At 40.1% G+C, this 17,718-nt stretch overlaps 1 protein-coding gene across 13 annotated transcripts in view; it reads left to right on the forward strand.

Annotated features, from left to right (window-relative positions):
• Window positions 1–17,718, forward strand: part of tns1b (tensin 1b) — a 213,304-nt gene that overhangs the window by 15,675 nt on the left and 179,911 nt on the right. For 6 of the 13 annotated variants that reach the window (XM_051958602.1, XM_051958607.1, XM_051958609.1 and 3 more), the window contains exon 1: window positions 12,707–13,109. The exons of 1 other annotated variant lie outside the window; for it this stretch is intronic. In XM_051958602.1, coding sequence (XP_051814562.1) covers window positions 13,008–13,109 — 102 coding nt within the window. In that variant the 5' untranslated portion in view covers window positions 12,707–13,007. Of the gene's footprint in view, window positions 1–5,063; window positions 5,205–12,706; window positions 13,110–17,718 lie in introns of those variants that run through there. 6 more of the 13 variants (XM_051958599.1, XM_051958596.1, XM_051958605.1 and 3 more) reach the window with 3 other exon arrangements.

A 17,718-nucleotide genomic window follows, 5' to 3' on the forward strand; every position in this document is an offset into this window, starting at 1 on the left:
TCGCTCTCCTGCAACAAGGTCTGTTCCTGTGAAGTTAATTCAATTAAAGCGGACAAAAGGCCACTGGCACCAATAAAGTTTGGGTGAAATGTGAAGCCATGCCATGGACACACACACAGTCTTGTGGCCAGTCAAGCATGATTTACATTTGCATAATGCCTGGCTGCTGGGCAGGCTCACCATCACCATGGGTTACAGTGGGTGCTGTGAAGAAATGCAGCTCCGTGTTTAGTGGGTGTATCTTGTGTGAGGCTGACGGGGAGGGTGTCCTCACCAGCACCACACACAGACTGGTACATGCTACAATTGTAAAGGCTCTGTTTGCTCTGGAGCTGTCATAAATTTTTACTTTGACTCTATTCACCTTTATCTAGATGTAGCTGATTTACCCTAAATGTAATTTTGGCATAAATCTAAAAAAAATCATAAATAAAAAAAAAAATTAAAAAAAAAAAAAAAAAAAAATATATATATATATATAAAACAAAATTTTTGTTGCTAATATTAAAAATTTCCGTGAAAAAGCTAACTCTGAGACATGCTGTCATTGTATCATATGTCATTTTTATTGTAATGAAAATATAAGAACAATATGATGGTATTTGTAAACTACAAAATTCTGAGCTTTTATATTATATATAACATGACGTGATTGCCATGAGTAAAATGGCTAAAATAGCTATGTCAATTTTCAGTAAAAAAAGAACCGAAAAATTTGTGGAAAAAATTGCATTTCCTGGTAAAGTAAAAAATTATAGTGAGAATGAGTTGTTTTACTGTTACCACTAAAGTCTCATTTAGGACATCCTAAAGGTTAAAAAAATTAGGTTTCATTTTTTGTGTGTGTGTGGGGGGGGGGTGCATAGTGCATAGGGTCAACAGTAAATAACAACAAGACAACATTCATCCATCCGTTATCTATACACCGCTTAATTCTCATTAGGGTCGCGCTGGGTCTATCCCAGCTGACTTGAGGTAAAGGCAGAGGACACCCTGGACAGGTCACCTGTCTATCACAGGGCTACACATAGAGACAAGAGTCACACTTGCATTCACACCTACAGACTACTTAGAGTTACAAATTAATCTCAGCATGTTTTTGGATTGAGGGAGGAAGCTGGAGTACCTGGAAAAAACCCACGCATGCACAGGGAGAACATGCAAACTCCACGCAGAAAGATCCCCGGAAGGTGGGGACACAAATCATGGCTCTTCTAGCTGCAAGGCCCAAGTAGTAACCACTGAGACACTGTGCAGCCCCCAACAATAAATGTGTAGATATGTAATTGTGATTGGGAACACTTGGTGACTGCATTGCATGATTAGTCTAACCAGTTTGCAAAGTGGCATAAAATGGTCATAATTGCTGAGATCTTCTGTTTTGTTAGGAGCGTGCAGCTTTGGTTTGGTGCCTCTGATCAGACAACTTCAATCTACCAGTGTTTGACTATTGTCCAAATATTGTTCCATGGCCATTCAAAAATGGTTTTGTATGCCGAATTTGAACACCATCAGCAACGCAGATAGCATGGCAGATCATGGAGACAACAGTAATAGTACCACCACCAAAGTTAAATTCATATGTTCAATGAGTAAAATGGTACCATTAGCACAGGATGAATGCCCGCTGCACTCAGTTTGTGTAAAAAAAAAATTATAGATTCATGATGCTGCGTTTATTGAGAAACTTATTTTAAATTTGCATCACTAGCTTTCTCCCACAAACTGTGTTCTCTCTGTACGTCACTTCTGTGACAGCTGTTGGGTGGGGCCGAAGTTTGTGCCAGTACAGTCAGATATGCCTTGATCAACCCTGATCCCAATAATTGAGACCAGCCCTAGAATTTGATACATGGTTCCTTCTTCGACATTGTTGGTTTCGGTTTTGTTGGTTTAGCTAATATTAAATTTTCGTGTGACATCGTGATTCTCCCCCAAAAGCCTGCAGTTCATGCAATGGAGGGTACATAGACCGATCAGACTGTAAGACAAACAACTAAGCTGGTTGTTTAGGTTCAAGTGCTTGTTGGTCAGAGGAAATCAGTTGCAATTGTTTCTGGGATCATTTACAATACATTTGCCATGTAGTTAATGTTATCCAAAGATTATTATCCACATTAAAACATAAATCTTTATTAATTGTAATTTTGCCAGTCATTGTTAATCACCCACCAGCCCCATTACACACACACAGCATTGCATCATTTCTTTCACATGTGGGAGGTTTAGACTCCTTGAACCCTCAAATGGCAATGTAATCCACCAGTGACGCCACTGTGTTTCTGAGCACACTGGTTCCTTGTGTGAAAAACAGTCCATATAGGCTCATCTGAAGCAACACTACAGTGTTTACAGTCTGGCCAGTGGCTTTTACCACAAACCAAGTGGCTCCCTAGCGTTTGCATGGATAGCATCCTGTTGGATTTTTACCACCAAGTCAAACACTTGGGTTTTTCTGAAAATGCTTCTGACATTTGGTGAAAGGAGACCAGCAGGGGGCACAATTTGCTGAAGCAGTAAGCCTGCAAGAGTTATCAGCATTAAAGTAACAGCTGGCTTTTCTGTGGGATCCATGTGGTTTAATCAGAAATGACAAGTGTGAGGTCATGCAACATGCGCTTCCAATTTAAAGTCATGCCTCTGCCTTATCCCCAGCACATACAACAGGGAGGACTACTCACACAACACACAGACAGTTCAGACACTCCTCTTGGCAGCAGCGTTCATGGAGGCCTCACTCATGGCTTAGCACTTTGAGGAGCTGTAACAATCGGCCAGAAAGTGAACCCCCGCTATGTTAAAATCTACGTACACATCGCAGACTTTGATCCAGAGGAGGAAGTTTTAGAAAGGCTTTAGGAAGAATAAATACTATATGGTTTTAGCTCAGGGCTTCAGTGTTTACAGTTCAGACACAGTTAGGATCCCTCTATCCATCTGCACATGCACAGACAGAAACACATTATCCCTTGATGTGAGTGGTCAACAATGGGATCTTTCTTGGTTCTGAATGTTTACGCTTTATTCTTGTGAAATGTAGTGCATTTTCATTGCATCATTTATCATTTCAAATGGTTTCACTGTGAAAAAATGCCTGGGGTGGGGTGGGGTGGGTGGGGTGGGGTGGGGTGGGGGGGTGGGGTTATTGATTCAATAATGTTTAATGTGGCAGGTTTGAGTTACCCCTCTTGGATCTGCGTACGTTTAGTGTGTGTGCTTTCTGCCAATGCCCCATCCTCTGAGGTAAAGAAACCACAGCCGTGTTTCATCCCCAGCAAAGTAAATATCCTTTCATTCTTCAAAACCTTGTAAAAGTCATGTCGACAGGAGAAGAGCAAACTGGGGGATGTTAATGTTCCATGGTACTCCTTCTGCTCACTGCCTGCACGCTCTGCAGTGTCCCCTACCCACTCACGGACAAGTGGCAATGAATCTGTCAGGCCTGATGTAGTTTCCATTTAGGGTTTGTTAAAAAAACAATGGAGAAGCCCATTTAGTTGGGAGTTACTTGGCTCAGTAAGGGATCAGTTGCAAAGGGCGACCGCTTCACCTCTACTGCCAGCACATCACATCGTTAATTCATTTTCCTGGAACAGTTGCTGCTTTCAAACGGAACTTGTGAGTTTGTGATTACGACATAAGAAGTCGTGTACACGAAATGCTTGGTGTTCAAGTGGTACCATCTGTAGTATGTCCTGAGAACACTGCTGCTCTGCAACATGGATGTCACTGCGTGCTTCTAGAATAGACTGAGGCTACCCATGTAGCAAGTTAACAAGCAGCTAAAGCAATGTAGCAAATTCAAAGGCAGAAAAGCAGAAAGTACGGGGCAAATGTTTAGATTATACATGATGCAATCCCAAATTTTTAATTCGACAGGCCAATAAGGTCAAATTTTCAGCCATAGTCTGAAAAAGCTGTCTGCTTATTTGGTGTATGAATGCGTGTGAATATTGGTGGTGGTCGGAGGGGCCGTAGGCACGGATTGGCAGCCACGGTTCCGTCAGTCTGCCCCAGGGCAGCTGTGGCTGCAAATGTAGCTTACCACCACCAGAGTGAGAATGTGTGAGTGAATGAATAATGGATCCATTGTGAAGCGCTTTGAGTGCCTAGAAAAGCGCAATATAAATGTAATCCATTATTATTATTATTATTATTAGAAAAGGAATTAAATATTTACAATTATGTTCTCATTAGTGTACAATCACCTGTAACTATGAGTTATTGTGCTTTCGTGCTCTTCGAAGGAGCCTTTCATATCTATTTCATGTCGGTTCATTTTCCACAAAGCCTGCCTTGTTACAGAAAACGGAAAAGGATATGCTTAACATCTGGTCAAAGTCGATATAATACTTCTACAGTCTATAACTGTTGCATTGTCTGTACCTAGACAAACTTTGGATATTGTGTTGCTCTATGTTACACATCCTTTAGCTCATGCTGAAAGGCTTTTAATCTAGCATTTACACCAATGTGGACCGTAAGAGGACACATAAAAGAAGAGAATAAAAGCCAATGTTGGGCCATGTATGCTCCAGGATTTTCTGCTAACATGTTCATCAAAGCGTCTTCATTAAGCTGTGTGTCCATCAGCTTGTTGTTCAGGTCTTCTGCCCCACAAGAGTCCAAAAAATAAATGTATGTATCCTTAAGTTAAAATATTAATGGCAGTTATACCTCAGAAATGTTATTTTCAATCACATCTTTACAGCATCGATATGCGGTATGGAACACTGTGTCTGTGGTGAGATTTTCAATTTCTGTAATGGACTTGATTTGAAATATAGAATTATCTGTTGACGCAGTGCTCACAGAAAGCCAGAAGTGGATGATCAGAGAGCAGCTTTATTCTGTTCTCTGCCTAAACTCTGACTTTGGCAAAAGTGCAAGAACCCAAAAATTTGCAGAGAACAAACAACCGCTTCTGGTAGTCTCACTTTCCATGTTATGATCTCCTGACACTGGCTTTCCATAGTGTGTGTGTTTCCTCTGCTCTCGCTAACAATGCAGCTCAGGAAGTATGTCAGGATAAGGGCCAGACTGCTAGGCTCTCTTTGGTGACTGCATCCAACTTTGAGGGACAATAACGCAGTCTTGTTAATCCCAGAAAAGCGAGCTCAGTGTTCAAGAAAGCTGTGGATCTGTGTAAGGGAATTACTGCCCCAGGTGTCTTCAAAGAAAACTCTGCCATGTCCCTCTGGCTGGTGAGTGCTGTTTCAACATGTCACTTTAAGCTGTGGGTGGTCAGGGATTCGCTCAAGGCTCCAGGTCAGTCCGGCTACAGCACGCCAAATGCTAGAGCTGGTGGTTTTGCCTGTTTTGAGATGGAAACTTTTGTCTGCCTAACATTCTTTCAACCATTTCATAACAGATGGCATAGATTTTTAGATTGACTTGACTGGTCTTCCTTTTATGTGAGAACACAAAACTATTTGGCAGTAGTTTATCAGTGACACCGTTGTTATCCATTCTCAATCCGGTTTTGGATCCATTTATGGAATCCAAATTAAATTGTAGAGATTTTGCTACAATAATTTGTAACTAACTAAATGTATACATCACTTAAATGCAAAGATGGTTGAGAAAGCAGAGACACTCGAGGGTCATATTTATTTTTGATAAGCCATAGCTGCAAGCTGAGAATGAGCAATACAAAATGTGGAACTCTGATTAAAATGTCTTTGCCACATGACAGTAAATGTTAGGCTAACTGCTCAAATAAACTGGAAGATCCAATAGAGGACTATTGAGCTGAAGAGCTTATCATATTGACAGTAAAACAATGCTGGCGCTGTCTTAATGCGATCATCAACTACACAGAATTTCTCAAGAGAAAGAGTCACCACTTTATTTCTCTTGCTAAATTGCTAATTAACAACAACACACAGTGCTTTTGTGGTTTGGGGGTGTGGGGGTGATTTTTAGAGGGTGTTTGTTTCCTCATGGTCTTCAGACATCAGCTTGCAGAGCAAATTAACCAGACAACAGTTAAGTGTTTTTTAAAGCTAACACTGCAGTAGTCGTAATTAGCTATAGCTGATGTACACTGTTTAAAAGTTTGGGGGCAATTAGAAATGTCCTCATTTTTGAAAGAAAAGCATTTTTTTTTCAATGATGATAACATTAAATGAATCAGAAATACAATATAGACATCGTTAATTTGGTAAATGAATATTTTAGCTGGAAAAAAGACTGATTTTTAATACAATACCAACATAGAGATACAGAGGAACATTTCCAGCAACCATCACTCCTGTGTTCTAATGCTACACTGTGTTAGCTAATGGTGTTGAAAGGCTAACTGATGATTAGAAAACCCTTGTGCAATTATGTTAGCACATGAATAAACTGAATCTTCATGGAAAACATGAAATTGTCTGGGTGACCTCAATCTTTTAAACAGTAGTGTATGCGCTGCTGTACTTTTCTCTTTCTTAGTAAAAGATTTTTAAAAAAAATGGAGCTCGGCAGATCCGAATATTCCTTTTTGCAGAGGTTTGAACCTCCATCACAGTAGTTGTACAGTTTTGTCTTCAGTCTTCTTATCAGTGTTGTGTTCCGTTTTCAAGCATGGACATTGTAAGATACATAATGTGAAAATCAGAGTTTACCAAGATGTTGTAATAAAAAAAAAAAAAGACATTTTCCATGCCTAAATCTCTTCAAGGTAACTGAGTGATCTTTGTAAATTACACGGGTTAGACATTTTTAATTTTATTAAGTGATGTTTTGTCCTTTTGATCCACTTAGTGGAGATGAGATGCACCTCACTCCATTTTTATGAAGTACCTTGTTATTGTTGTTGTGTCTCAACCCAATAAACTGTTTTTTCTTTATGGCAGACACGCTGCCTTGTGAAGTTGACTGTCTGCTTTTTGACCTCGCTCAGACTGTCTATGCTAAGTCCATTTGCCCACAGTTCTCTTTTTCTGTCTCTTTTTTGTCCTGTCCTCTGATGTGGAAGTGTCACTCTTGGAGGTGTCCGGACGGTTAATTACTTTATGGCCGTGCAGAACGCAATAACTTTCACACTGATGACTGCTTTACAAGGGGCTGTGTGCTCATCTCTGGAGGTGGGCCCACATCTGTCATTGACTCCTATGCAGTGGTCAGCTGGTTGTCCACAGGAAAACAGAAGACAGAGCAGCAGGCTTCCTTAACCTTCATTTAACCTTCAGTTGACCTATTATGGCTCTTTTTAAGAAGGTTTCACTACTAAATGACTGGAGCCATCATGTTAAAATAATGAATATACAGCCAAGGTGCACACATACACTCCATCGCTATTTTTTTTTTACTAAGTGAAGAAAGACGTAGCAGCACTACAGGGATGCTTTTCATCACCTCAGCCTGCATGTTGTCCATTCCTGCCCTTCCTGGGCTTTTATGAGGCAGCTGATGATTGCTCAGAGACCTTTGGTGTTTGAGGCACATTTATAATTAAAGCGCCAAAGGTGAAGTGGTCACTGTGGGTACTTTGTGTGTGGCGGGTGCTTATGTAAATGGTAATTAAAGGTTAAAGAGCTGACCCTTTGGAATTTGTAATTTACTCCCCCACAAAGGATGAAGTTGTCAGGAAGTTATTTACAAAAAAACTTCAATCAACCTCTGATTTATTACTTTTATATCTACAAATGTGCTAAATCCCCAGATTTTTGGATCAGTTGTCCATTCATCCATTACCCTTTCACTGCTTTATCCTCATAAAGGTTACAGGGGGCTGAAGTCTATCCCAGCTGACTTAAGGTGAAGTCAGGGGACACCCTGGACAGGTCACAAAGTTGTATATAAATCAGTTTTTGTCAAGAAAGAACAAGAAGACAATACTTGAAATGATGAAATATTTAACATGAGCCAGAAAAGAGAAGAGACATTACTTACAAAAGAAAACTGGTGTATTGGAATAGAAAGAAATGACAGGAAGCAGAATAGTTTTGGTACACTGGATGCCAGCAGATAAACCCAGTAGGCTAATGACTGCATACGCTTAACTTAATTTTATGTAACAAACATTTTGATAGTATTTACAAGGGTCTGGAACAATGTAAGGAAAGTTGCGTCTCTTTCTCTTTTATGTATTTTTCTGTATTCACAAACTTAACAAGGCCAAGGAAGTTTCTTCAAATGTTGCATCTGCGCATATGGGCTGTGTAATACCTTTTTGAAATATCCCATACAGTTTTCCGGATTTTAACACTGCATGGCAATGAGTTTTGCTTTTCTTTGTCATGTCTCATTGGAAGATTATAACAGGTTATGATTGCAGTATCACTTGCTTGCAGTTACAGAGGTTTAAACCCTGTGCCAATGGATTTTTGTCGTTCTTTGCGCCTTCTCCTGCCTAAAGAAGCTTTGGGTTAACAGCTGGGATTGTCGTTTTCCTTAAACGGAACATCTCATTGTGCTCTCCAGTTTAGTCACCAATCCACACTTGAATTTGCCAAAAATATTTCCATCTGCTGACTTTAGATAGAGCTGTGTCTTTATGCTATGTCAAAAGATGAAATGAGCTTTCACTTAATTCCCCGTGGCTTCCTGCCATGTGCGTGCGTTCGCCAAGCTCTCAATCCCTCCAAAAGAGACAAACACCCCGCCCTGGATCAATAGTGGGAGGGGCAGGAGCTAATTGCAGCATTAATCACAACCACTTTGTAGGGGGCAGAAACATGAAATGCAATATTTAAACTAATGGGTCTCCATTGGAAATGTTATTATTGGCTATTAGTTAACTTCATTTTAAATGTGTTCTGCCGCGGTGGTAACTAACAGACTCTGGAAGTACTTTCTTGATGTCAATTCTTATTATGGGAATAACAATCTCGTACAGTAGCCATGCGCATAACTGGCTGCATGATGTCATTTAGTCTCAGCTAAAATGTTGGCACTTTGCTTATGACAGCTGCAATACATGTAAAATATGCAATAAGGTGAGAGCACAGCACACCATTTCATCAGTGATCTGCACTGTAGCACAGTGTCTGCACTTAATAAGTCTGAGGAGAAGGCTGTGGCTAACTGGAATACTAAATCTAGTCTGTGCTACATTTTTATTGTTGATTTTACTTGCCACACTTGTATTTACATAATTTGTTTTGCTCTGATCTGTCAGATGAGATACTCTAAGAAAATTGATGATCTAATTCCTGGATCACGTTATAAGAATAGCCAAGAGAATGTTAAAACAGTCTTGCCTGTATTGATGCTCTTAAAAGTCGACTTCATTTTACTGATAGGTAATATTAAATTATACTGATGAATGGAAGCCACCAGCTGCGACCAAACCCCCCCCCCCCCCCCCCCCAAATCCCTGACCGACCACTTCCCCTCTTATTCTCCCAGGAACAATGACCCTAAACTCCATAACCCCTTGTCTAGTTTCCTAGAACGGATGACAGACCTGACGTTACCAGATTGAGACTGAGCTCATTGTTTGCACTGCAGAGTGGCAGGAAGTATGCATAATATTGTCCTGGACCTTCTCTGGAACTTCAGTCCCTTTGCCAGTATTGTGTCATCTTCTTTAACAGTAAAACACAGGAGTTGGTGTAATGGTGAGACCGTGTTTTCACCCGAGTACACCGCTTCACCCTCACAGTGTCTGCAGAAATATCTGCTACATCCTCTGTAGCTTATAACCATGTGGGAAACAATATACTCTGTTTTTGACTGATACTGTTGTTATTAGGAGCATGTGGAAGGACTGTTTTTTTTTTTTTTTTTAAACAAATGGTGTGGTAATTTAAGACTAGTCCTCAATTTTTGCAAGGTTTCATGTGGTATACACTACCGTTACAAAGTTTGGGATCACTTAGAAATGTCATTATTTTTGACAGAAAAGCATTTTGTTTAAAAAAGAAAACATTACATTAATCAGAAATACAGTGTAGACATTGTTAATGTGATAAATGACTATTCTAGCTGGAAATGGCTGATTTTTAATGGAATATCTACAAAAGAGTACAGAGGAACATTTCTAGCAACCATCACTCCTGTGTTCTAATGCTACATTGTGTTAGCTAATGGTGTTGAAAGGCTAACTGATGATTAGAAAACCCTTGTACTGTTATTTTAGCACATGAATAAAAGTGTGAATTTTCATGGAAAACATGAAATTGTCTGGGTGATGCCAAAATTTTGAACGGTAGTGTAAATGTGATTTGCTGAAGGTTTCATAAGCAAGTGTGCCGACTGCACGTCACACAAGAGTCAACTGGACCCCTGCTTTGCTTGATGCTGTTTGTGTATACTGTATTCTACACCCTCTGCTGCATTCCTTTCATGTGGCTGCACACACCGTTTTCTCTGTAATAAACAAAGCAGCTTATTGACCTGGTCACCATTCATATTAGGACATTTCAGTTTAAAAACGCTGTTTCAGAGAAACAGAAAGGAAAGGGAAATGTAGGTGGAACTTTCATGTCAGGTTCAGCTGTGGCCAACTGTGTTAGATGTTTCCTCGGTTCACTGCAGACAAAGTATGTTTCAAGGCTGAATGTTGATGGAACTGAAATCTATTGAGTCAAACACAGACACAGGGTTTCATTTCAGATTCATCCATTAGCCCATGTAGGACAGTATTACACAATGTTTGCAGCATTTGACCCTGACCTACAAAAATATCTGCCTATGATGCTTGCATTTTGTGGTATCAAATCCTGACAGAACACAAAATGAACTCAGTAAATAATGTCTTGCAACAACTCGTTGCAACTGAGTGCTTTAAACTGAAAGAGTTTGCGTGGATGTCAGTAGTGTCAACTGGCAAAACTCAAAGAGCGTCCATGTATCTCTACCACCATCAAAACAGAAGTGCGTTAAAGCGAGCTTCACTGTTCATATTTCAGCGCATTCTTATAAGGTTGTAAAGTGGGTTATCTACTGCACCCATTACTAGGCCAAGGAGCGTGGTGAAGTTATGTGACGATCACCGTTGGTTTGTCTGTCTGTTTGTTTGTCTGTTAGCAACATGACTCAAAAACGGACATAAGGATTTGGATGAAATTTTCAGGGAAGGTCAGAAATGACACAAGGACCAAGTGATTAGGTTTTGGCAGTGATGCAGCTTATAGCATGGATCCATAGATTTGTTGAAAATTTCTGTATCATTGCGAGATAGTGGCACGGCGTCACTGTAACTAATGACAACAAGTGAACGCTACATGATTTTGATCTTTATACAAATCGACCGCTGTGGACTATTCGGGACTTACTCATCGGAAATCATGCAAGGAACAATGATAAAAATGTGGGGGTGTTTCAGAGTCCCATCAACCCGCTACATATTTAGGTCACGCAATTCAGTATCATGCATAACACATGCCTTTGCTCAGCGCAAGGTCATTTTGTTTGTGGGTACATCTATATTAAATGGCCACATCCTATGTTGCCATGATTTCTGTTTATCAATAACTAATAAGCAGATGTTGTAAAACTAAAAAAATGCTGCATTTCTGACAATGCCGTATGAGGAAATGAACAGCCTTGGTGGAGTACTGTGCTCTCTGAGTGCTTTTCTCGTTTTTAATTTAGCTAAGAATTGTCCATTTCTGTGTCTGAGCGCTTTTTTCTGCTGGGCTGTTTAGTTTCAGAGAAATAGGTGGTGTATTTACCTCTACATTTAAACAGACTTAGATATAAAGTTCTAGATCATAAGCATTGCATTTTACAACACCCTGCAAGGATTTTTAGATTTGGATCATTCCGTGGAAAAGGCTGACCGCAACAAAACACAGGAAGCAGCTTCGAATACACCCAAACAGACCATTAGGCCTATCTCGCAGTGTTTTCACCAAAAAGTCACGGGCTTCCTTTTCTCATCTCCCTGAAAGGAAACAAAGGAGGGAGCAGGAGCACGCACGCTCTTTATTGTTCTGTAATGATATTCAGCTAATGTGATTTGCCAGAACATACAGCCAAATGTTCTGGTTCAGTATTTTAGAATGAAAATTGCCTTATGACAACAATCAGGTTCTTTTGCAGAGCTAGTGGGTAAAATTTCCGCCAACATCTCGGATCACCTTTTATAATTTCACAGTTTCTGTCTTTCTTGCTCGTCTTGGAATGTTAATCCAGTTAAAAATAACATTGGAGCCATTTATTTTATTTGCCTTCCACTTTATCTAATAAGGGAAGCTAAACACCCACTTCAATTTCTGTCACTGATGCAGTCCTGAGTCTCAGTACTGACTACCTCCACAGAGTGACAGGCTCAGAGGCTCCATGGACCATTTATGATTGGTCTGAGACTGCCAATCTTCATTAGGATCCCCATGGCAGCTACTAATGCACCAACACACTCCACTGAATGCACATACCGTCCCAACGTGTGCATATATCTGCTGTTTTTCACTTTTTCTTTCTTTGCTCACTTTGCCTCCATTTGCCCATCTTTTCTTCTGAGCCGTTGATACCGGATGAGAGCTCATTTAATCATCCGCTGGAAAGCCCTGCATCATATTAACAGCTTCATTTTAATTCCTGACCGTATACTGTTAGTCTACTCATCACATATTAGATTCATTCTTCTTTCTTAGCACCACGACTCCCTTCAAGCCATCCCCCCTTTCCTACATTAAATTGCAGACCCCCCTCCTTTTTCCATCAGTATAAGTGCCTCATTCTTTACCAGACGGCTCTGCCCGACCCATCCCACCACCGCCCACTTCTGTCTTCTCATCTCCTAATCTCTTCCTCCTCATGCTTTCAATGGAAGGTCCCGCAGCGTCCACAGAAAGAGAGGACAGGATGGAGGATAGAGGGATGCTGTAGGGATGCTACACACCAGAGGGAAGGATGCACTTTATGGCAGTCTTCAGTCTCTGACAGCCAAAGAAAATGTAGCTTTCCATAAGTCTGATCAAAAGCTGTCCCAGGATTGTCTCAAGGACTAGCTCGTAGAGTCTTTGTACCTCTGGACTGGGATTTTGAAGGACAGTCTAGAGAGGGAGGGGAGACGTGGAGCAAGGAGCAGACAACAGTGGAACAGTAGAGGACGTTTTCAGGAGAGAATGGGCAGACTAGACTGGTGTCTCGCCACAGTCTTCAGTTGGGCAAAATTCTTCTTCTACTGCATCTTTCCATTTTGGAAGCCAAGGAAAAGCAATACGAAGGTACAGTTGACATTTTAGATTTAATTTGAATTAAAGTTGTTTTTTATGATACTTGGTCCATTTTTTTCTTTTATTTAAAGATTCACCCTCTTTCATGCTGAATTTAGCTTCAGTGACAGCACCAGATTATCCTTTTTCATTTGTTAATCAGCAAGCTGAAATATCTTCAAGTGGTGGATTGATTATGTTGAAACCTGGTTCCAACATTCATTGTTTTCAGAAGATATACCTTAATAGTTCTGGTGAAACTTTGACTTCATGTCTTCTTTTTCTCTGACTGCAGTGTCTTGTAGCAGTACAGATATTACAAATGAATTCATACAGACATTCATGTTTCCATCAGGATAAATGATTGCTTTCACCATCAGCATGTAAAAAATGATCAATACTCACATTTGTTTTGAGCGAATGTCTAAAAAAAATAGACATCCTCATCAATTTAGTGTGAATTAGCAAATGTTAGCATTTTATCAAGCTGATAAGATGATGATGAATATGGTGAACATCTGTGATTACCTGCTAACCATCAATATCTTTGCATCGATGCATATTTGAGCACAAATTTAGCATTTAGCAACTCGTAGCACTGCTGTGCCGTACCGAGCTATTGGCTTGTTCATTCACTGAAATGCGCTCATTCAATCATTGGATTTCTCACACCGTTAATGGACAAGTCCTAGCTTGGATAAAGGGCAGCTAATGTGTCGCAGATTTAGATTTGGTTCCAAATAATCTGCAAAACATATTCAAGGTGATCAGTGAACATTGTGTCCTAATGAAATACGGCGTCTGACAGAGAATTTACGATACGTTGCGATTATGGTCTTTTACATTTCACTCCTCACCAAAGGTCACAGTATTTCCATCTACAGATACCAAATCGAAAGTAGAAATGCAATATTTGCGAGACGCTCTGCTAGTGACCTGCCTCACGTGAGCTCAGGAGATATGACGATCAGGAGAGATAAGCACATCAGCACGTACACGAGACGCTCACACAAACACCAGGAAATTGCCAGGTTGCCATCGCTTTTTCCTGATGGTAGATCTGCTCTGATGAAGGAAGCCATTAATCCTTAATGGCTGTGTCTTAGTTAACACACTTTTGAACACACACACCTTCACGCACACACACAACAAACTCACTCCTGATTAAAACACAAAATATTTATAGCTGCATTGACGCACTGAGGGTCTTCAATGTATTTTTATTTGGTTAATATGAATGTATTGAGTGGCATTCTGTATATTTTATTTATTTTTGTTTATCTTTGATACTTGACTCATGATCTCTGCTGTACCTTGACATACAACATATCTTATTCATATCCTATCCATTTTTCCATTCTAACATTATCAAGGTCACTGTTTATCTTGACAGAAGTATCTTGGATATCTTTATGATTTGTTATGATATGTCTGTACTGTGGAGCAGCTGTTATAATATGAGACTTTGACTTCAGGCTGTCCAGACCACATTTTATGACCTCATATTCATTCTGATTTTGCCATTTCCTTTATATTCCTGTTTTCCTTTCCGTCATATAGCTGAATATTTCTGATTGTGCTCTCTCTGTTATTTATATAGAGTCCAATATTTTTTTTCCTCAAATCTAAAAAGTGAGGATGTCACTGAAGAATTTTAGACAGAGACTAATTGAACTCAGCATTGCACAAAGTCTTTTAATGAAGCACATTTGGACAATTTAGACAGCAGTCATTCTAGTAGCAAACACCTGGAATTATAGCTCATAATAATCAAAATGTCTGCCTTTTCTTTTTGCAAGATGTCAGCTACATGAGTTTGATTGAAGATTTTCAAACATTGGTTTTGGGTTTTCACATGCACACATACATTGTTATCTATTTCTGATTATGATTATACTCACCTGGATTGTATTTTTTGCAAGAATCAAAAATTGGATTTCACCACCACTCTTGACAGTCTGCCTCCTTGAGAATTTAACTCGGTAAATAAGTAACTTGGAACGTGTAATTAGAAGCCTGCTGGATTTGGGTCACGTTATGCACGCTCTCATTGCACCAGTTTCACAAAACCAGGCAGTGACTGAATGACAGGTAAGCCATTACCGGAGATAAAAACTTCATAAATCGGATTTAAATATTAGATCAAACTCTATGTGGTGTGTTACACTCTGATTATTTAAGAGCATATGATATCCCTACCTGTTTGTATATTAAGAGGAGGTGTCCTTCATCTGATGCCATGTATTTTTTCTGACAGCTGTTCAGTCTTTATTTCCAGCTTATTGCAGATCAAAGAATTCAAAATGATTTTTTTTGGGCAATGTTTAAATTGTTTGCTCGCTCTGTAAGTTTGCAAAAATGTTGGATTTGTCAGTGTGGGTTGGGTTGATGGAGGACAGTCAGCAAATTTTTACTCATAACTTATGTGACGATCACTGTTGATTTGTCTGTTAGCAACATTACTCAAAAACAGACAAATGAAGGTCACAAATGACTCAAGGACCAACTAATATTTTGGCAGTGATGCAGCTTATAGTCTGGATCCACGGACTTGATAAAGATTTCTGCATCATTGCGAGATAGCGTCATGACGTCACTGTAACTATAACAAGTGAACACTACGCCAGCTGCCTGCTGACGATCACATGATTGCATTCCTACTACAAATCGGCCACTGTGGACTTACTGGGACTTATACATCTAAAATCATATAAGGAACAACTGGTTGAATTGTGGAGGTGTTTCTGTGTCTCATCAATTTTCGCCACCACCTACATATTTAGATCACACAATTCAATATCCGTTCAAAGCAGACACATGCATAACACACGCCTGTCCTCAGTGCAAGGTCATTTTTTGTGGGTACATCTGTATTAAATGACCACATTCTATGTTGCCTTGGCTTCTGCCACAATTTTTTTCTGGACTTCAGCCATCGGAAATGATATGACTGAGCAGCCTTGGTGGAGGACTGTGCTCTCTGAGTGTTTTTCTTGTTTGTTATATTGGACAATACTGTAGATCACAAATTACCTGGTTACTCATGTGGTTCTCACAAAGCTGTTTGACCAAATAATGGTTGAAAAAAGGCAGTAACCAGTAGGTTATATGACAGAGAGTCAGATCCCAGCAAAGAGTTCCTATAGTCTGTCTATAGCCTCTGATCAGTGGCCAGTGTTTGGTACAGTTTGAGCCTAACTACAAACTACAACTTAAAGGAGCTCTGTCACCAAGAAACAAGAAATATTATGATATTTCGTGCAGTGTGGAATCCCTCACTTCTCCAAAAATGTTGGGAAATGTTTAAAATATAGATTACAAAGGGAGGTCAACTGATGTTTTCTAATAGCAGTTCTTGAAAGAGGAGGCCTGCCCTCCCAAAATGGTTCACATCATGTTCTCCAGCAGTATTGTTGTTGCCTGCATGGGTCAGTGTGTTCTGGTGCTGGGTGGACGGTCCTTCCTCTCTGTGTTACACAGCAGAAAGAACAGAGGAAAAAACGTGCACACACATGTGAGTGTTCTGCAGAGGGAGGGCTCCGGGTCGGTATTGTTTTCAACAGATGGGAGTCACAGGGATGGGAAAGGGTGTGTGTGTGCATGTTTGTGTCTGTGTGTGTGTAGGGGGGCTGCTGGAGTGTGTTCTTCCTCTGTCTGTCAACAAGCGAACTCCCCCTTCATCTAGCAGGTTCTAGGACGTCAGCCAAGATGACAGAACACACCCCTTTGCTGTTTACACATTTACTCTCTCCTTATCTTTCTGCTTATCTACTATCTCCAGCAATCTATCAGCTAATCTGTTTTGTACAGACCCTGTTTTATCAGTTTCTGTGTATTTTCCACCTCTTTAACATCTCTGACAAACTTTCAGTGTCTTCTTGAACTGCTCAGCCTTTTTTTCAGCACTGAATAATTTGTAACAGGCTGTACAACTTTGATCGCTCTCTGCTGTTTACCTATTTTTACTTGGTTCAAGGACGGCGACCTGACAGCGCTTAATCTTCTTAATTGTATGAGAGTCTCACTGTCCACTCTCAGGCTCTGTTTTTACAAAAGGAGACAGAAATGGTCAAGGTTAAAGAGGTAGTAAAACAAATCCTTTGAGTCATCTGATTAGCCTTGGAAATATGCCCACCCTCCCTATTCTACCTTACAACCCCCCCCCCCCACACACACACACACACACCCTCCACCTCTATAGTCCCTCCTATTTTGAATGTGCCATCTACAAACGTCTGAATGTTCTGAGGATGCAGTTCGTTCAGTGGCCACCAGTGGGTGCTGCAGTTACATTTGGTGTATGAATTGAGTGATCCTAAAAGTTAAAGATATCAGTCTGTCACTGGTGTTGTGCTAAAAGATGGTTCACTTTGTCTGTGAATATGTGAACACCAAAAAACCTGATTTATAAAAATGGCATTTCTGTCTGCTCTTTACTATAAGAGAGGTAATAGCAATAAATCTTTTAACTTGATATACTGCCTCTGTTGGCTGTAGTTGCATATAGAAGATACTTTGTTTATCAAAAATAAATAATGCATCATGCACTGGTAGAGTAGAATGTGCTGACAGGGAATTGGAAGATGGCTTTATGCAAGAGCAGAACATACTGTGCAACACT

This window comes from Acanthochromis polyacanthus, chromosome 14 (assembly GCF_021347895.1).
Source record: "Acanthochromis polyacanthus isolate Apoly-LR-REF ecotype Palm Island chromosome 14, KAUST_Apoly_ChrSc, whole genome shotgun sequence".
Classification (NCBI taxonomy): Eukaryota; Metazoa; Chordata; class Actinopteri; family Pomacentridae; genus Acanthochromis; species Acanthochromis polyacanthus.